Source organism: Charadrius vociferus, unplaced genomic scaffold (assembly GCF_000708025.1).
Source record: "Charadrius vociferus isolate BGI_N301 unplaced genomic scaffold, ASM70802v2 scaffold163, whole genome shotgun sequence".
Taxonomy (NCBI): domain Eukaryota; kingdom Metazoa; phylum Chordata; class Aves; order Charadriiformes; family Charadriidae; genus Charadrius; species Charadrius vociferus.
This window is the reverse complement of record NW_009648332.1, coordinates 19,946,836-19,967,712: the sequence shown is the minus strand read 5'-3', so window position 1 is coordinate 19,967,712 and position 20,877 is coordinate 19,946,836. Positions and strand designations below refer to the sequence as shown.

The 20,877-nt window shown below is 38.0% G+C and overlaps 1 protein-coding gene across 1 annotated transcript in view; it reads left to right on the top strand.

Moving 5' to 3' along the window:
- Nucleotides 1-20,877, top strand: part of VAV3 (vav 3 guanine nucleotide exchange factor) — a 165,261-nt gene that overhangs the window by 93,207 nt on the left and 51,177 nt on the right. The window contains exons 16-19 of the mRNA XM_009884919.1: nucleotides 2,603-2,704; nucleotides 5,274-5,374; nucleotides 14,621-14,643; nucleotides 17,488-17,533. Coding sequence (XP_009883221.1) covers nucleotides 2,603-2,704; nucleotides 5,274-5,374; nucleotides 14,621-14,643; nucleotides 17,488-17,533 — 272 coding nt within the window. The remainder of the gene's footprint in view (nucleotides 1-2,602; nucleotides 2,705-5,273; nucleotides 5,375-14,620; nucleotides 14,644-17,487; nucleotides 17,534-20,877) is intronic.

Sequence of the window (20,877 nt, the reverse complement as noted above, 5' to 3'; positions counted from 1 at the left end):
TGTTCCAAAGTTTGTATTGTATTATATGTTTTCAGTTATGCAAGCAGGAAAAATGTATCCAAATTTTAGCGTACAGTAGAGCGATGAAGTCATAAGTCTGTTTATCTGGGTAAATCTTCTGTCTTGTTTAGGACAGTATAATCCAATACTTTAGCCCATAGGTGCAAAAAAAACAACTTATGTTGAAAGAAGGTGGAGGGCCTTGTGACAGCTCTTTTGTGAGGCAGCAGCTTAATTCTTTGCCATTTTAGCACTACGCTTTCTTTCCTCTCAATAGTAACTTTTTTCTATTAAGGACTGTAAAATGAAACTGAATGGCTTTATAAAATATAAAGAAACTCAAATGTTACTTTTAATGTAAAGAAGAATGAACACAGTGTATCATCTTTGTTGTGTTAATAGGAGGTATATTTTCAGTAGTTCATGTATTTCAATCTTTGTGGAAGATAGCCTGAGAGAAGAATGGAAGAGAATTTTTACATACGAAAGGAAGTTATATAGTGATATGCTCATGTTAAACAACTGTATGACGTCTTTTTTTCTTTCCATCCACTATGCTTATTATTTTTGAAGATTTTTGTTCCTGTTCTAATTAAATTAATGGATTTTTTTCTTTGGTTTGTTCTTGAAAAATGCTCCAGTTGCTAGGATTAATTTGATATGCTTTCAAATCTGATGAGCCTCTGCACGTTAGGCTGATACTTCTGACATTGTTTTGCAAGCTATGCTGGTCTGAACCAAATGGTCAATGAAAAGTAGCTTTTGTTGGGAATGTGAGTCCTGTAACTTGTTCTATGGAGTTTTCAGGACTGTCCATAGTTAACTGTGTAGCCTAAGAGGTTTTAGCAGCCCCTTGGCAAGCATGTTGTGAAATAAAGGCCTTGCTCTGCAGAGTTAACAACCCCAAAGTAATACATTGTTCTCCTGGTTTAAAAATTTCTTTACTTTTTTGAGATTAATTCTATCCTCATAGCTGTACCTTCCTGCTGTGAATGGGTGGTATTCATGCCTGTTTTAGTTAGCAGGAGTTGTGGTATTGACATCTCGCATATCATAGTGGAGAGAGAGACACTAGTGAGCTAGTTAAAACAGTACTGAGTGTAAGGTTCTTTTCAAGCATAAAGGCAAAATCCCATTTGCTTTTTGAGTACAGGTTCATTTTCAGCACATTCATTTTCAGCAGGCGGATTAGAGGACTGACCTTTCTGACCCTAGGTACTTAAAAAGATTCTCTGAATGTTTTTTTTATAAGACTTTTCATTCAGTCCTGGAGAGATCGATGCTTGTATGGTTACCTATATTTACGTTTCATTGCAATTTGTGGCTGGCCTATATTTTAGTCTAGAAGTTATTTATAATACATAAAAATGAAACTTCTCTAATGAGTATCTCCAACTTTAATGCATGAAGTTGTGATTTTCTGTGTTGGAAAAGCTTCTGGTCTTTCCTTTCAGTGTTGTAGATTCTTGCGTTCTTACCCTCGGGAATTTTTTCCTATTTTAATTCTTATACATTGTGCGTGCCTATGTTTTTGCTGGAAAAATACCAGAAAGTTATGGAATCCTAAGCAATCTGATATAAATATTATTAAAGTCCATTAATCCTTGTTACATATATTTTTTTTCTTGTGTGATACAATCTAGCTTAATATTAAATTATGCACCTAGCATTTCAGTGTTACTGGTTTTGACAGCGTTATGCTAGTTTGGGGATGTTATTGAACTAAAAAAAAATAAATATTTAAAATTCCTGTGCTCCCCCCAGTCTTGGAAATGGGAAAGATAACAGAAAAAATTGAATGGATTACTTAATAAAATTTAAATAAACCTGCAAACAGTCACCAGTGCACCAGTGGGTCATTTTTAAATTATACGCCTGCTTTTAAAAGGGATCAGTAGGGAGGATAAACAAAACACATGTACAGTAATGGACCAGTGCTTTGTACATAAATATGATCTTTGGAAATAAGCGCACCAATAGTGCGTTGGTATCTTAGCAGTATGAATAGGGAGCTTCTATTTTATTTGTTAAATTAAGTGTGTGTAGCGACACCTGTATGCATTGGGCAACTCATTTAAGAAAGACTAGCCAAACCCTGGTAAATATTTTCTAACTGATTTTGAAATCACTCGTGTTATCCAGTGTATTGCTGCATAGCTGTGACCTAACTGTCCCAAATTTGCTGCTCATGTTTTCAAATGCGGTGGTTCTCAGTGTGAGATGCTCTTCCTTGTACATCCACATAACAAAATACTTGAGAATGAAAAAGTGATCCTTCTTTAGGTCCATGAAATGGTCCTAGTTACTTGAACAGGAATAAAAACCAGATTTTTTTTTTTTTTTTTAGGTAAGGTTTTTCTGGTTATTGTGACAGCTAAGGTAGCTACAGGGTGCATTTTAAGGATCAGGTCTGCATAATATGATAATTCAAATTTTGTTTCAAGGTGTGTGCTAAAATCCATATTTCTGGTTCATCTCAGAGAAAAACGTTAAAGTGTAAATAAAACTAGTTGTTTGTGGATTCAGATTTCTTGCTGTGAATGCTGCATTGTGTTCTAGATTTCATCAGTTTAAAGCAGATTTTCAATCTTTTTTTTTTTAGGTCAAATATACGGCCAGACTATGCGGATACAAGCTTTCATGAGTTCAAAATGCATACCTTCAGTCGTGTGACGTCTTGCAAAGTCTGTCAGATGCTCCTGAGGTAAGATTTTTTTACGTTTTTTTTTCTCCAGGTGAAATGTCTGACTCAAAGGAGTGTGTGGAAATACATGGCTAGCTGGTTACCTGTCCAAGACAGATAAGCCATGAAGTCATACATAGTATTTCTTGTTGTATTAGCAAATTTTTATAATCAGATTTCCAGATATTAGCAGGAGTGCTGTTAAAAGCTCAAAACATCAAGATGCTCCTCATTTATCAGAAGGCTGCTTTATCACGATTCTTTATGAGAATTGCTTTATTTAATACAGAAGTTCTTATGTAAGAGGAAATGATGACAATTGTGTACAATTTTGACTACCATGGCTGTTTCACAGGTCCCGTTGCTGTAGACCACCGGTCACAAGAATAGATGGAATATTTTTTTCAGAAAATCAGATGATGACGATGCTCGTAAATGTTTGATATGGGGAGCTTGCTTTGTGAGACAGAAAATAATTGTGAAGCGTTAACAGGCATTTCTGAACCTGAGATATGTAGGCAAATTGAAGATAGATGTTGCAAAGCTAGATAAGAAATGCTAGCAGACGACTGATGCTTTCACTAACAAGGATTCGTAAGGCTAACTTGAGCTAAGAAATTCCATGTTTTCTGCCTCTTTCCTCTGAAACACACGCATCCTTGCACATCTTTTAGGAGCTACCTTGTTTTTTTGTAAATGTGAAATGTCCAATGGTATAGAGTAAATTGAATAGAAATTGTAATAGAATATTGAACCTAAATTTCATAGGGTAAGTTGGAGATGCAAAAGCTTTGTAAACTTTGGCCAATTCAGGTGCTCATTTTGCATATTGTAGATGTTCTGAAAATTTTAGAAAGGACATTTGCAGTATGGCTAGTGCTTTTGTTAAGCGCAGGCATGGAATAAAATAACCTCAGGTATATTCTTCCATGTCATGTATTTTTTCCTTCAGCAACCTTTTTCCTGAACAGTGAGACTGACCTGGATTTTCAGAGATTTTTTTTTTTTTTTTAAGATCCCCCCCCCCGCCAATGCAATAAGGTCTAAGTGACTATGAAGAGTGATGCAGACATCCTGAACTTTGAGATGGCAGGGCTGATTTCTGAATTTGAAGCAGCGTAGTTGAGTCGTTGTGTCTCTGTTACTGCACTAACTGCTGTTGCTGAGAAACGGTTGTCTTGCTTTCAGGACACAGCCTTTGTGATGCTGCATTGTTCTTCATAGGCACGCCAATTTGCTCAAAGATATCTCAGGTATTCCCAAGTGCTGCCTTGTGGTATATAGACATGTCCCTGATATCTATGTTTTATTGAAAGCCTACTGGACTTAGCCCCATAAAGTGCCTAAATCACTTTTTAAAATGGATTGTGATTTTAAGCTTCAAGTGTAAGCTAATGTGTAAATACTTGGAAAAAAAAAAATCTGAACCTTAGTGCCTAATCTTTAACTGGGGATAAAATCCTGGTCTTAGAAGCGTCTGTAGTGAAGGATAATGTTATGTCCTATATTTTGTCTAGAGAATCCTGCATTCCTGTGTAGCAACAAGGAAAAAAATAAAAATGGAAGACTGCATTAAAATATTTTTATACTTTCTACTTATTTATCTTTAAGTTTGTCTATTCCGATACTTAAAACTACTGAACTTCTGAATTTAATTAAAAATATATTTCATCATGAACAGTCTAGAAATTGCTGTAGTAAATAGCAGTTGCTGTACATTTTGTTAAGGTTTAACTTGTTCAATCCTGTGTTCCATATGAGACACCTGATTTTCCTTTGGAGCTGAAGGTGTCATGTTAGACTAGGATGCATAATCACTCCAAACAAGTCAGGATAATCTTGGAGGCAGACAAGTCTAGCGTGAAGAGTAAGCAGATACATCAGTAGATGAAACTCATATAATTGCTCAGAGGTACATGTAAAAAACTTGTGTCCCTGTTAGCCATTCAGTGAATTGTACCTAAGAGAAAAGCCATACAAAATCTGAAATAAATCCGTTTCCTCTGACTCAAATCCAGATTCTAATTCATTAAAGGAAATTGGAGAACGTTTAGATTAAGGAACGTCTCCTTAATTAGCAGCTGTGAGTATTAACTAAAGTGTACCTGGATATCTCTTTTTTTTTTTTTTTTTTATTTTTGTGTGTGTAAAAATGAACAAATTTGAAGTCAAGAATATTTGCGATGTCGCCTATAAACTCCATAATGCAACTCTCTTGGAAAGGATCTTATTCTTCATGGTGTCTAGGCAAAATCCCATTGAGATGAAACAAAGTGTAGAGCTATAGTAGGATATACATAATGGTACAATTTCCAGTGTACTGTTCCAAAGTTGCTTTGGGCTAAATTAAAATGGAGATTGTTATTCTACTAGTAGTCTAGAAGAACTATCTGGTTGTGATTTTTAAATGGCTAGTAGTGACGAAAAGCAGATGAGCTGCTTGTCAGTTGTCACTTTTTCTCGAGCCTTTAAGGACTATCATTATGCAGAGCAGCAAATGACTTCTCATACCTTCTGCCATGTCTCTTATTTCCTTTTATGTGTGGAATTTATCACCTCTAATGTATCACTACCTAATTTTATTTTACAGGGGAACATTTTATCAAGGCTATTTATGTTCTAAGTGTGGAGCTGGAGCACACAAAGAATGTTTAGGAAGATTAGACAATTGTGGCAGAGCTAATTCAGGTGGTAAGTCATTTTTATTGTTAGAATACCATTTTTAATTAGGACATAAAACTTGCTAGATATAATTAAGGTTTAATTTAACTCTAATTTGTGTTTATTGTAACATACATACTTGTGAAACTACCATTTATAAGCACAATTAGAATTGCATTTAGAATTCATAGGGATTTTTATTGCTACTAAATTGAAATGTTTGAAAGCAGGAGAGAACTGTTATAGGTCAAACCCAATTTCTTCGTCAATGTCATATACAACATGGAATTGCTCTCGTTTTAATCGTAGACTGCTCATATGTAACACCTACTGTATGGCATATCATCTATCATCCTTGTGGTTCTCCCTTTATGTCTGTGTCAATTTCCATATTTTCCTCTCAGCTCCTAAAGCTGTTTGTTTGTGTTGCCTCTTTCATCTCTTTGGTTTCCATGGTTTCTGTCCACTCATAATATTCACAAAAAGGTGATTGATGGCTCTCTGCTTCCCACATTTAAGGACCATTTTTTTCCTCTTCTTTCAATCGCTTGCTGTACTCTGTGAGTTTCTTCCCTGGTCATTGTCACTTTGCACTTCCCCTATCCTTCTGCTCTTTGGGATCTTAAGAACTCTTTTGACTTCAGCCACCATTTGGTTTCCCTTGGATGACTCCAAATTTGACCTCTTCCCTTTCTGCTCGGTGTTGTATCTGTAATTCTCTCTCTCTCTCTGACATCTTCTGGATCTCCCACTGCTAATGCCAAATGTTAGCTCTCATCATTTCCCCCCCTTCCCTTCCCTGTAGCTATTCAATTGGTAGCAGTGAGTTTGTTACACTCCAGCTGGCTAGTCCCATAACCATAGTACTATTTTTGACTCTTCCCTCTATCCAAGTTCTTAACTATTCTTTCTTCTGTCCAGAGATTTGCTGCTGCTGGGGGGGACAACTGACAAACACGCACCCACTCACCCCTGAATTTCCCTCCCCATTAATATGTTTGAATTCCTGTTGTTTGAATGTGTTTGAAAGAGAAAAGCCGTTGGAGTACATGATGAATTTGGGGAAGTGTAGTTGTATATGTTGGGAAAGTTTCCAATTAATTGTCCTTCTCGCTTCTCTAAAACCTGTACATTCCTTTCCAGAATTATTTCATAATAGTTTGTGAAGTTTCTCATGTCTCGCATATTTCTCATAAGGCACTGCAACCTCCTTCATTGGGTTATTTTCTTTTTTACTTTACTATCAAAAATCTTTGCAAAATGCTGTTGCAGAGATAATCTGTCTCCCACTGCTTGAATTACATCATGACTTCCTCCACTGCTCTTCAGTAAGCTGCTGCTTCAAGATTTTGGTTCTAGCCTTTTGTTCCTTTCAAAACTGTCTAAGTGTCTTTCTCTCTTTGTCCCTGTTTGTGTTGCTTCCTGACTTCTACCTGGCTTTAGTCTCACTGTGCAATTTGCCTCCTTCATTCTTTCATAAAATCATCAGGATCATGGAATCATAGAATAGTTTGGGTTGGAAGGGACCTTTAAAGGTCATCTAGTCCAACCCCCCCTGCAATGAGCAGGGACATTTTCAACTAGATCAGGTTGCTCAGAGCCCTGTCCAACCTGACCTTGAATGTGTCCTGGGATGGGGCATCTCCCACCTCTCTGGCTAACATGTCCCAGTGTGTTACCACCCTCATTGTAAAAAAATTTTTCCTTGTATCTCATCTGAATCTTCCGTCTTTTAGTTTAAAGACATTACCTCTTGCCGTATTAAAGACATTACCTCTTGCCGTATCGCAACAGGCCCTGCTTTGTCCTCATCTTTCTTGTAGGCCCCTCTTAAGTGCTGAAAGGCTGGTATAAGGTCTCCTTTGAGCCTTCTCTTCTCCAGGCTGAACAACCACAACACCCTCAGCCTGTCTTCATAGCAGAGGTGCTCCAGCCCTCTGATCATCTTCATGGCCCTCCTCTGGACCTTCTCCAACAGGTCCATGTCTTTTCTATGCTGAAGGGCTCAGCAGGTGCTGACTTCTGCTGCAGTCAATAAACTTTGTTTTCTTGTTTGCTTTCCTGTATTGGAGATCTTGGTCTGGGCTTATTACAATTATCTTTTGTAGATCTGAAGACCATACAAGCAACCACAGGTTTTTCTCATTGAAATGCTTTTTGGAACACAGATTTTTCATAGACCCTCCTATGGATATTCTAAAAAAAAAAATAAATTTAAAATTATATTAAAATTTCAATATTTTAAAGCAATTCTATTTAAATTAATAGAGTGGAAAATTAAACACACACTGTTCTTCACAAGAGAGCTATCTTCTGTGGTATAAACCCCCCCTACCTCTACTTTTTTCTTTCTTTTGCACCTTCTGTTTTAATCACTTGTGTAGTTTTTATTTTAATTGGATAGCTGGCACCCCAGGAGGCAGGAGCTTGTCTTTCTATTCCTCTGTAGAGATCTGTGGACACATATGGTGCAATGTGTATCAGTAAGAATGACCATAAATGCCTAGATAACACAAGGTCTGATTTCTTGCAGTTTTCCTGCATATACACTTAAGTAATTCTGTGTGCTTGGTAGAGGGAACAAAATAAAGCAAAAAAAACCAAACCACATTTCTGCTCCTTTGTAAGTGGAATAAATTATCATTTTACAACTTCCAAGGAGCAGAATGTTATTTTGGATTTTACTTTAAATCATTGCCCTGATTTTTGTAAAATGATGCTATACTGAGTCTTTCTTTAGTGAAGTTGGAAGCAACTGGATTGTTAAGATACTGCTTGGTGTTATGTGTTTCGCTTACGTTCAGGTGTTCTGCTCTCTGTCCTCTCTTCAAACTTTTTTTTTCTTTTCAGTCTATTTTTCTCCTATGCAAAGGGTCTCAGATTTCTGTAGTTCTAGTACAAGCTGGAAGAGTTGTCTATCTTCCACATGCTCATGAGCCAGAATGACAGGAGGTGCTAGGCTGTGGCTTCCTTACAGCCTGCTCTGAGAGCAGATCATAGCTCAAAAACAAAGTCTAAGTTACGGTTCTTGCCATGCTCCCCCTTGCTCTATGAATGAATGCGTATGGAAAGGTCAAATGGTTTTGCCCACTTGCTGCAAATGTGTCCTCTCTCCCCCTGATGAGGGACTTCGGCCAATAAGTAGGAAGGGAAATCTTGATATTTTTCTCTACTGTTTTCCATTTTTACTCTTTATTTGCCTGTTTAAAGAAAGAAGTGTTGATTAAGCAGTGCTGCCATTGATAATGTGCACAGAGAAGGGAAAGGTTTAAGCAGAAGCTTTACCAGTTCCCAGTTCATAAAGGGATGGGACAATTCAGACTCTTTTAAATACTGGTTTGTGCAGCTTGAGTATGAATGATTTTCCAGAGCTGTTTTTTCACTTTTCCAGAGCTACACTGAGAAATAAGGTCTCCCATAAGTTATCCGTCATGCCTGCTAACTTATGAAATGCTATTAAAGGAATGCAGATGCAAAGATACCATGTAAAAGTCAATGTTTTCACTGCATTTTTTGGAAAAAGCGTGCTCTATATGCACGAAATTCAAACATAGTTTTAATTTTGAAGCTTTTCCTTTTGAAATCTTTAGAGAAATTAATTTATGATAAAATTATTTTTTTCTAATGGTGATATTTGCTCTCCTGGGAAATTAGCAAAGGTGACCTGAGAGTGCTGTTAGATAAAAAAATTGTGGAGCATAGCTGGAATGCTTCAATAGTAGCAAAATGCCTGGAACGTTTATTGTATCGCTATATATTTCTTTTGTTTCTAAGGGGCTATTACAGACTTTTTCACAGGGTATAATGGACGTGAAACACAATCATCCTTTTAGGAAACTGGACATTATTATTCCCCAGTTATGTGGTATTTGTTACAGCCACAGACGTGGTATACACACACACATATATATATCTCCCATGATATATGCATGGTCTGTTTAGTCTGGTCTCCTGTCATTCTGCCAGTGGTTGATCCCAGATGCTTCACAGGGAAGTGCAAATCCTCTGTGTGATAGACAATACCCAGGAATGATGCTACTTTCTTAATTCTGTTAAATTTTCTTTTTATCTTTTTGGTGTTCTAAGAGGATTTTTACATCTTGTTAATGCTTTTGCATAGCTTCCCTGTTTTTGTTGATAGAAATATCTAAGTGCATTTCAGAAGTTTTAGAACGGTGAGTTTTGTAAAGTTTCTGGTTGGCTTTTTTTTTTTGTAGTTTGCATATCTTATCCTGGTTATGTTTGATCTTTTTAACCTTTTTATTTTTTTTTAATTTAACATGTGAATTTGTGGGTTTTTGTGAGAATAGTCAATGGAAGGCCTTGACTGACTGCTTCTATATGATAAATTATTTTATAACTTCTCATGACCTCTTATGAGTATATTCTCTGAACTGAATAGTCTTAACTTTTTTTGTTGTCTCTTCATAAGTGGAACTTTTTCTATGTCTCAAATAATTTTCATTCCCATTCTGTAGACCTCCTCTGTTTCTAGAGGTCTATTTTAAGAGATTATCAGAATTCAAAACACCGCAATGAGAACATGCCATTAGGTTTCTTAAAGGCATTTGAATTTTCCTCAGCATTTTCTGGTTTAGTACAGTTTAAGATTTTGCTTTCTTTTTAGACCACTGAGCAGAAGTTTTTGCTAGCCTTTCTGAAATGATGCTTAGAACCTCCCCGAGTGGATTAAATCTTTTTGTATTTCATTCCAAGTCACAGTTTGTGGAAATTCAAAAGACAGACATCCAAAGACAGATGAAACCTTTAGAATGACAAATTTAGTAAGTGTCAGATTTAGATGATACCCTTCTGAGAAACATTGACAAAATCTGAAGATAAATTTCTGTGTTGTCATGCTATGCCTTATACACAAACATATGCCAGCTCTTCAGATTTTTTGCTTCAGAGATGGCCAGTTCAACAGACTGTAGAAGCTGCAGCAATAAAAGATGCAGAGTTAATCAGTTGAATTAATACATAAGACAAAATGTCTACATTTAGCCCTTGGTGGGTTTTTTTGTTATTGTTCCTGCCCTTGTTGCCATAAGTTGGCAGTGCTGGCTGAAGTCTTCTGTCCTCATTTGTGTCATTGATTTAACTTTTTTCCTCTGAAATGCTTCCCTGTACATGCTCGAGTACTCCTCTGCATTTTCATACATTTTGCTTTTATGTCCCATCACTTAATTTTTCTGTGACCTGAAATCCTCCATGCCCCCTCTTTTTTGCTAATGTTCTGGTGAACTCCTTCAAGTCTGATTGTGCAGTCTTAAACACAAGGCCTTACAAAATCCTTAAACACAAGGATTACAAAATGGATGCACACATTTCTCTGACAGGGCCATTTATAGGGATGTATGTGGTGTTCTTTTCCCCAGTGGCTGATGTGGAGTCCTCCTCTTCCCTTTCTACCTCTTCTGGCTTCTCCATTGCACTCCTAGGTCCTATTTCAAGGCACAGGACAATTTTACTTATCTGGTGATGCTCTCCCACTAGTTGGAAGAGTTTATATTTGGGAATGGTTAAGACTGGGACCTTTGGTAAGCGAGCACGAGTAAGACACACCTTTAGTAGACAAAGGGAGAAACTGTCTCTTTCATTATTCCCACTTCATTGGACAGGTTGTTCTGTGGCCCTTGCAGTTTCTGCAGAGGTCCTCAGGATTGATAAAACAGTGTCACTCTGCCCAGAACATACTCCAGAACTGTTTCCCAGTCTAAACCAGCAGAATTAACAATCCGTTTCTATTGCCAGACTGGAATTTTTCCAAGTCTGTCCAATTATATTAAATTAAGCATTCTCAGGCAAATGGTTGCTGTTTCAACAGACTACTGAATATTTCAATTAGATGAACCTCCAATAATGGTTCTAGAATCTGTTTTGAATATTTTAAATACGGTGCCAAACCCACAAAATTTTCTTCTTTATATCGCCGTTCCCAGGGAATGTTAGAAACATCTCTCATCAGGGGCGTAAACGGATTAGAAAAACATTAACTGGGCATTTTTATAGTAATTTTTAGTTAACTTATGCATGATTCCTTTCTCCTTCGGATAATTCAATTTGAAAAAGTACTACATTTCCTTAGGTGGAAAAGAAGTTTCTTTAACTGTGTGATGAACTTGAAAGAAAATGTTACCATATGAATGGCTTAAGTTTAGAGTTACTTTCATATGGTAATGTGTATGCCCAACAATATAGTCCATGCTGTTTATGTAATAATTGCTTGCTACAGCTCATTAGACATTATTCATAAAAAGCATGTGTTTTTGACATCAAAAAAGAAACCAGCAGCTTTCACTGTTTACCTTTTTGCTGGCTTGATCAATAGTTGCAAATTTGCTGGCTCTCCTCCAAACCTATCTTGTCAAATAGAACTGACAAGTAAGTGCTCAAATCCCAGAATGTCTGGTGGACTTCTGCCACTTGTTATTTGACTGCAACAAAGGCTGATCTCTACTGTTTAACTAACCATCCTTGCTCAACCTGAACAAAAGTCACTTTGGGGGCTTGGTATTTTGTTCACAGTCCTATACTATGGTACGTCTAGGTCACAATTTGCTTTTTTTTCTGATTATGCAGTGACTGGCTAAACTACTGGAAAGGAGCAGGTAGTCCCACAGCTCCTTCAAAGTGGCTTACTTTATAGTTCCTGCATTTTAAATATTTTGATTTTTCTTTTAAAATAGGAAGGTGAGTAGTTTACTGCATATCCTTTTTATTTACTCTCCGTTTAGTTAGCATGTAAATCCAGCCACTGTATTGCATCCCTGAGGAGCAGCTTATTCCCATTCTCTGATTTGTGCTCCCCTACCTACTGAGGCCAGCTGCTGCTCTACTTGCTTTTGTAGTAATGTATAATTATCAAAATGTGACCCAACGGTATCATGGCCTCAGTGAATAAACAAAAAACCTAAAAGTTGTGCTGAACTATGGCAGTAAAAGTAGCTTGCTGTCAGAATTGAGAACTCACTCACTTGATAATTTCATTGGCACATTGGTGATGACTAGGAGCTTGAATTAAAATTGTCATGTGTAAAATAACTGCTGATGGGATATCCTCAGACATTCATTTTTTTCTTTTCTAAAAATATACATAAATAGAAATGAGGTTTTTTTGCTCCTGTACTTGTGTAACATTTGGGAAAAAGATCTCCTGAGGAAGCAATTCACGTAACTCAATACAGAATATTCTGAAATACAGGAATACTTAAACTGTAATGAAATAACAAGACAAGTATGATTTTTTGAATTGGCTCTTGTGTGGAAATACAGATACTGAATATTTTTCTGTTTCTGAAGTGTTAATAGTGAAGTTGCAAATGGCATTTTGGTCTGTCGGTGTGGGCAAAATTTTGCGCTTTCTTTTTAATCCAATCCCCCCACCTCCTTTTTCATGAAATTTGTTTTATGCAAATTATAATGAGTATTTATTACCTTCCTGTGTAGTGATTTCTTGAATCCAATTATTGAAAGTGAATCAATGAGTTTCTTAATTATTTATTTTGAAAAGTTTTGGGATGCTGCAATCACCAAATGGAACTCATTCATCTAGTTGGGTTTGAGTTTCCTAGAGGTAAAAATCATATTCAACAGCAGCCATTAAAAATCAGTGTCATTCATTCCTATTGGAGGATAGAATGACATTTCCATTCATTTTTTTTATAAGAGATCTGCAGAACTAAATATAGGCCATTTTAAAAATAAACAACAAACAAACAAACCCAACCCCCACACCTTAAGTCTGGATTTGAAGGTTTGGCCATCCCTGCAAGTACTTACCTAAATGCCTTCCCTTCATTTGAAGTCATTTATAATGCTGTGATGAAACATTATAAAAAGGTGATTTCATTCAGTTTTTGGCAAAAATTCTCAAAGACGTATCAGATTGCGAAAGTAAATACCAAAATTATATTGAATTTCAGCAGCACTTAGGCAACTAATTCCCTTAGGCTCCTTAGAAAACCTCAGTAGTCTACCTGCATCTTCCTCCTTTGGGGCAGGCTTATTTTTCTTCTCTTTGCTCACTATACAAATGCATATTAATACTTTTGGAAGGGTTATAATCATAAAAGCGTTTTCTGCGGATGACAAGATGATGCCTCCCTGGCACACTGCATGAGAGAGGGAACGGTGACTGAAAGCGTACGTGAGAAGAGAGCTCTGCCAGTGGTAAACAGGCTGTGCCTCCGCGGCCCGGCCCAGCGTCCTTAGCTGGCGTGCTTGGTCTCGGCATGCCTTATCATCTTTGCATAAAATGCTAGAAAGCCAAAGATTTTTTTTTTTTTTCCCACACTTTACTATTTCATGTAAATTTTCTTAGCAGAACAAAATCTACTCGCAGTTAAAGCTTTTTGGTTGATTTACTGTGGATATGGCTTACTGTTTACAAGATATTACAGTAAAAGTCTTCAAATGTGATGAAGTACAGAGCAGACATGTGCAGTTTGTGCTTTGCCTCAACAGCGTGTGCAGTCCTGGAGAGTGCACACAGGTAAATACAGCTGTGTGTGCTTTGATAAGGCAGCGAACCAAAATCTACAGTACACTCAAGTACCTGTTATCAGATGAGACATTCAAAGAAAAATGTAAAAAAATTACCCTCTTTTGTGTCTTCTGTGATGTGTGGTGGTGTGTGCGTGCAAAAGTGTTATTGTCTTGATGCAGTCTTTCTGATCACCTGCAGGACTCTTTTTTCCTCATTTTTAAATAGTACAAGAAAATTCATAGCACAAGGGGCAAATAAAACACCAATGGCTTCAGTCTGTAGTATACTAATGCAATGCTGAATTGAACTTAAAGACATGAAATATAGAAAATTTTGAGGCTAAAAGTCTACATCTTATCTTGATATATGTTGACATGCTGCAAAAAGAGGCAAGAAAAGGTGTAGACTTGATTTGCAATGAAGAACTGTAGCTTTTGAATTCCTGACAAGTCAATATTTATTTTTGAGATGTTCTAAAAAGCCTTTACAGTTCAGTGGGCCAGATTGCCATGCCACTGCTGGAAAGCACAGTATAACTTGCAGCACGGAGCCTTTCCTGGCCAGCTGGGCGCAGCGCGGCGGGACCAATGAGCGGGGAGGAGAGCGTAGCAGGGTTTGCACAACAGGACCTGGCGCAGCCCCGGGCTGCCGGGGCGGCTGCAGGTATCAGGTAGCAAAAGAAGGCAGCAGGGTTTTCTGTAAATGCAACGCAGCGCAGACCGACATTGCTATATCGAAAGCGTACAGTTTGCAATTGCCAATAATGCCAATTTTTACTTATGTTTCAGAACACGGGAACCTGAAACATGAGGTAAGGATTCGTTTTCCTTTGCATGTGATGTTTGTTTTGTTGGTGACATAAGAGCTGCTTATTTGCTTTGTGCACGTGCTGTTGGAGCAGGTATGTTTTTCTTCTGCGTTTAACAACAGTTTTCTTTGAGTGTCGGAAAATAGAAGTTGTCTAAGAAACAAGGTATTCATAATTGAATATAAATGTGTTCTGTTCAAAGTATGAGTCAATTTTCAGTTGATATGGCTTAATGCCGAGAACACTGGGAGGGGTGGAGATGTGTTTTTAAGTTACAGGTATAAAACATTCATTGCTTCACAACTAATGTCTAAATCCGTACTGTTCCTAGCAGTAGAGTTAAAAGTAATCTTTTATTTGTTTGTTTATTTTAATTTAATGCTAGTGAGTCCTGCTGGAACGGTGTGCTAGTCTACCAATCTCTGCATGCCAGACTGCTGGGTGATGAAGGATTGGCAGGGCAGCATTTGCCGCTTCATGTAACAAGACTTTAGTTGCAGAGCTATCTGGTGGCTGTGGAGTTTATATAGTCTGGGGATAATGGTAAAATGGGCCCTGTACAGAGGAGCTACTGTGGTGCACATCGTGTACCTTGCTGGCAGCCCAAGAAGGCTGCAAGCTATCCTGGGTTATTTTCTCCCCAGCTCCTGGTGCCTTCCCCAAGGACAGAAGGACATGGCAGCTGGGTTTTGTCTGCCAGTTCGGACAAAAGAGAGGCGGCACTTTAAATGTGGTGTATAATCGTTTCTAACATCTGTTTTAGATCAGAAGTTTATGGTAATTTAACTGCTTAAATGACACGCTGGTTATGAATAGCATACGAGCGTGTATGTTACTTCTCTCCACACTGTCATGGTGACCCCAGATAGCGGTGGTGGGGGGGGGGTGCGGGGAGCCCCTGGCACCCTCTGGCCAGCTCCTTGGCCGTGGGCCACAGGCAGCAGCAGCAGGCACTGTCTTCCCGGGCCTGGCCGGGGACAGGCGAGGTGGCCCAGGAGGAGTTCAGGGTGAGGGCAGAGAGAGGGGGCTGCACTACCAAAGGCCTGTGCCCGAGACACTGCAGCCTGCCCACTCTCCTGGCTGCTCCCTCAGCTGTGCCTCCTGCCATGTGCTGCTCGGCTTTTCATGCCTCTGCCTAGAAATACATGCTAAGTAAGGGCACTCTAAAATACGGAAACTACGGCATGTTCCGTTTGCCTGACTGTCTCCCAGTACTGCAGCTGACAGGCATTGCTAGGGAGCCATCAACAGGTCGCTTACTGGACCTTGCGGAGGAGGTTGCCAGACTCAGTAAAGCTAACTGTGTTTAACATACTGTGGCTGGAGTGAGAAAATAGGTATACTGGTTGTATCTACATTGCTCCTGCTCCTAAGCTTCTCGCTCCCTAGCTTAATTTGTGAATCTTTTTTTGTGAGGAAAAAATTGTTTCTTTTCTGGATCTGTTGATTTGCTATTGACTATTGGGTTGATCAAAAAGTGCCAGGATTGCTTTAATTTTTACCAAGGCTCTTAAACGTTTAAGTGCCTGCTTCATTTCTCTCTGTACAGAAGGAAACTTGAGCATAGATGAGGATCTGTCATTGTGGAAAACGTGGATTTAGATTTCATACCAGTAATGTAATAAAATCCACTGGTGCTGCAATATATTTAGGAGTATTGAACATGTTTTCATACAGCTCAAGAACTATTTCCTTAAAATTGTTTTCCATCCGGTCCTTTGGTGTATGACTTATGTTGTCACAGAATTATTGGTGGTTTTCTTTTTTTCATTTCAGTTAAACATTTCTGTATCTTCCTTCGTGCCTGCTTTTCCCACTCCTGCTTCTTTCCCTCTCTAGTGCAAATCTGCGGTTACTCACTGCTCTGCATCAATCTTTATTGGCAATGCAGCCTCCATTTAAAAGAATTACTAGGATATAATTGAGGCTTTTGTTCTTATTCAGTAATATTACCTTCATTGTAGCAGCAGTTTTAAATTTTTCTTCTGTCCGCTGCAGATGAAACAAAACTTGCATCCTTTCTTTAATTAGAATCATGGGGTACAGATGGAGTATGTCCGAAGACTCAAGAGTTTGAAAGCTGTTTTTAAACCAAGCTTCTCATTTTGCCAGCTTGCTAGAGGGTTTAGTAATTTGGTTGTGCCTCAGGGTACTGCTTTCTGGCTTGCCTCCGTGTGTGTCCTGCATCAGCTTATATCAACTGCAAGTAAATCAGAGCAACCTAATTGTTCCCTTTGTTATGCAACATGCTTTACTCTGCTTGGTTTGATTAAAAAATAAATAAATGCATGAGCCTTCATGCAAGCTACCAGTTAAAAGTTTGCAAGTAGTTCACAGATACAGCCCAGAAAATAAGGAAATTGAGATTAGGAAATTGAGAATTGCATAGGAAATTCTATCTACTGTGAGTGCGAAGTAGAAGCAGTGAAAGTTTCTACTATATTAAAGCAATGCAAGCAGCTTGATACTTTTGTGATTGTGGACATTATTTGGGGCAGATAATGCCAAAATGCATATTTTTCTACTGTCCTGTTCATAAACAATTAAAAAAAATAATTGTTCTTGGTACCAAAAGATGTTGATGTATGAATGAAGCTTCTATGGACTAAGAATGTTTTGAGTCTCATGTCAAAAAAAACCCGGGATATGTGAATAAACTATTGACTCACTAAGAATATTTTTCAAAGTATGATCTTTCTACAAGACAAAGATAATTGTGATGGTGGTGGGGAGAAATAGCTTAAGAAAACCAGCTTTGCCTAGTAGATTGGGGGAATGAAAGGAGTGCAATGTGCCTACATGAAAATATGTTTATTCATATCCTTGATTTGTATTTTTGCTATGCAGAAACGAACAAATGGAATTAGAAGAAACTCTAGACACGTGGACCCAGGTTTGTCATGACTTTTTAATAGTTAAACATTAAATAAAAAGAGCAAGAAAGCTGTAACTCACTTTATGAAGTTGCATTATGAACACTGTTGTAATGCACACCATGTTGAGAACTTTCTTTGTTGCTAAAGTCGTGAAGGTCTAAAGCGGTTGCTGCGTTTTTGATGTCAAAGATAAGGTCATCTGACTGAGCTCTAGGGTTTTTTTTCCGTGTTTTTTTTAAGCAGTGCTTCAGTTCTACCTGAACAACAAAATGCCTCTGGGCTTTCGATTAACATGACCCACCCTACTGTACTCTGTAGTTTTAAAAGAAATAACTAAGCGATGAAAAGCAGACAATTGCTCATAAAGCTTGGGTTCTGATCTGCGTAGTTGTGGGTATTCTCAACTCTCTTAACTGTAGTGGTGCTCAGTGCTTAGCTGTGTTGAATATGAGTTGTCCTTCTAAAAGTTGTGAACAAATTGCAGTTTTATGTAGAATTTCGAAGTGATTTTATTCTTCCTGTTAATTTATAGTAGATACTTTTGTGGCATCATGGCAGCAGCAGCCCTTAAGAAAATTAAATCCATGCTTATAGACTGTGTACTCAAGTGGGTGAGAATTTCCTCTGGAGACCCATTATGTGTTTGTATAAAATACTCAATGGTTTTCGGTATAACTGTGTGATATTTTTAGTATCATTTTTTTCAGTAATTACATTTCTGTCCTTTATGTTTCTTGTATAGTTTAATTACTGGAGATTTGTTATGCATATATTATTTGGACTAAAACTAAGCTGTGGATTATTGAATATTTCTAGATGTGGACACCTGAGAATAGTGGGAGTCAAACATTAAACAGGATGGCAACTCTATACGCCACATTACAGCCTGGCAGAGCTAAACACTTTTCAAAAAGTAGGAATGCTGGTTGTGCCACTGGCATTGCAGCTGCCTTGGCTCTGAAAGTTTTAATGTTGTAACTAGCTGAAGCAGACCACACCTTTCTTACTCACGTACCTTTGACATGTTTTGGAACACGTATCGTCACTTTGTTCCCTCTAGCAAAAAAAAAATTGCTTCATGATACTTCTGCATTGTTCTGTGTGTTGGTTACTGAAGTCATTAAAGAAAAAAGAATAAAATGAGCACCCTGTAACTCTGAAAATTAATACAGTCAGAGGGGGAAACATTAAGAATATCAATTAAATAATGCAGGAGAGGATGAGAATACTTCTTCCAAGTGGGACTGTTTGAGTTCTTCCTGTTCAGTATATGTAGGTTTATGTTGCAGTGAAATGTAATGTATGCTTGCAGAATAGTCCTTATAGGTCCGGATCTTTAAACAGCTGTCTCATGTAGATTCCTAAAAGGTTACGTAATTTAGCTTTGAGAACCTTTTGAGTGTACTGGTGGTTTTACTTGCTGCTGAATTCTGATAGAAGTATTTACATGATCTTATATACTTATTGACACTAAGTAATTCAAATTACCAGAGTCATTGAATTAAATAATGTTTGAAAGCTGTATGAAAACAATGCCTAAAATATGCCCCCCTCCCCGCCCCCCCTCCATTTACCTCCACAGAACAGTTCTTTGAGTTGTTGGGTAGTCTTATTGAGTAAAGTTCTTGGTCTCCATTATATTTTTGAAAGCCAGTAGAAATGCAGAACATTTGCATTATGTTTAGGTCCCTTTATTGGAGTTATTGTTGTGGAAGACTGTCTTACAGAATTGCTTCTGACATTTTACATTTTTAAAAATAAATAAATAATAAAAAAAGATATTACATACTAACGTGCTCCGTATGTATACTTTCTCAATCTTCAAATGAAGTGAGCTTTTCTGTTTGCATTTTGTCAGTATATGCAGTCTGAGTCCTACTGTAACTTGGTGGAGATAATTTTTACACACATGAATGTCTTTGGTAAACTGTTGGCATCTTTTTTGTGTATTCTAAGTAACATTGCTCATCAGATTGCACATTGCCTTGAGAAACAGAAGATACTATCCAGAGAGCAGTACTTGTAAGAGATCAGTTATTTCAGAAATACATTACTGCATTGATCTTAAGAGCTTTTCAAGAACTCTGGCATATAAATCTCTGGAAATCCTAGCACCATGGTGCTCTTTTAGCTGAGAGAGGGAGTCAAAGTCAGAGATAATTTTTAAATTTTTTTGTGTTGTTTCTCTTTTTTTTTTTTTTTTTTTTTTTTTTTTTTTTTTAAAAAAAAAGCTCACTGCCCAGACTGGTTTGTCTTTATGAGGTTTAATATACTACTGCTATCTGTGTTGCGTGTTACAGTGCTGAAGCATGAGTACTAGTTTAGGAAAGCAGGCATTTGCTGTGAATCAATAACAGGCACCTGCAGTGTCTAAATATTGGTGGAGTTTGATATCAGCAGTAAATACAATTATTTTGGGCTGCAAGTATTTTAGCACAAACTTTTCTACATCATGCTCTGTCTTGTCTCTTTCTGTTGTCTCTTTTGCTATTTTAGTAAAAAACAATGAATAGGGGAGGCATAGCATAGTCAAGTTGATACATTGTGCTTCTCTTTTTATGCTTGTTAGAGCCAAATTCAACTTTTACTGACACAGCTTGGCCCTGAATGAAAAATCGTTTAAGTTTGAGGAAGACTACTGTGAGTAAAGAGAGAGAGATTGTCACCTTCCAATAAAGTATTTTCGCCTGCCCCAGTGTGGGTGTCCCTGGGGGTTGGGGGGACATAGCAAAAAAAATTTAAAGGAATATTTTTTGAGAGCAGCCCTGAGGAGAAGGGCTTGGGAGTGTTGGTTGATGAGAAGCTCAGCATGAGCTAGCAATGTGCACTTGCAGCCCAGAAAGCCAACTGTATCCTGGGCCTCATCAAAAGAAGTGTGCCCAAGAGGTCAAGGTAGGTGATTCTGCCCCTCTACTCAGATCACCTGAGATCCCACCTCAAGTATTGTGTCCAGTTATGGGGCTACCAATGTAAGAAGGACATGGACCTGTTGGACCGTGTCCAGAGGAGGGCTGCACAGATGATCAGAGGGCTGGAGCACCTCTCCTATGAAGACAGGCTGAGAGAGTTGTGGTTGTTCATCCTGGAGAAGAGAAGGCTCAAAGGAAACCTTATAACAGCCTTCCAGTACTTAAATGGGGCCTACAGAAAAGATGGGGAGGGACCCTTTATCAGGCAGTGTAGCGACAGGACAAGGGGTAATGGTTTTAAAATGATAGAGGGTGGATTCAGATTAGATATTAGGAAGAAATTCTTTACTGTGAGGGTGGCAAGACACTGGAACAGGTTGTCTGGAGAAGTTGTGGATGCCCCATCCCTGGAAGTGTTCAAGGCCAGGTGGAGCTTTAAGAACTTGGTCTAA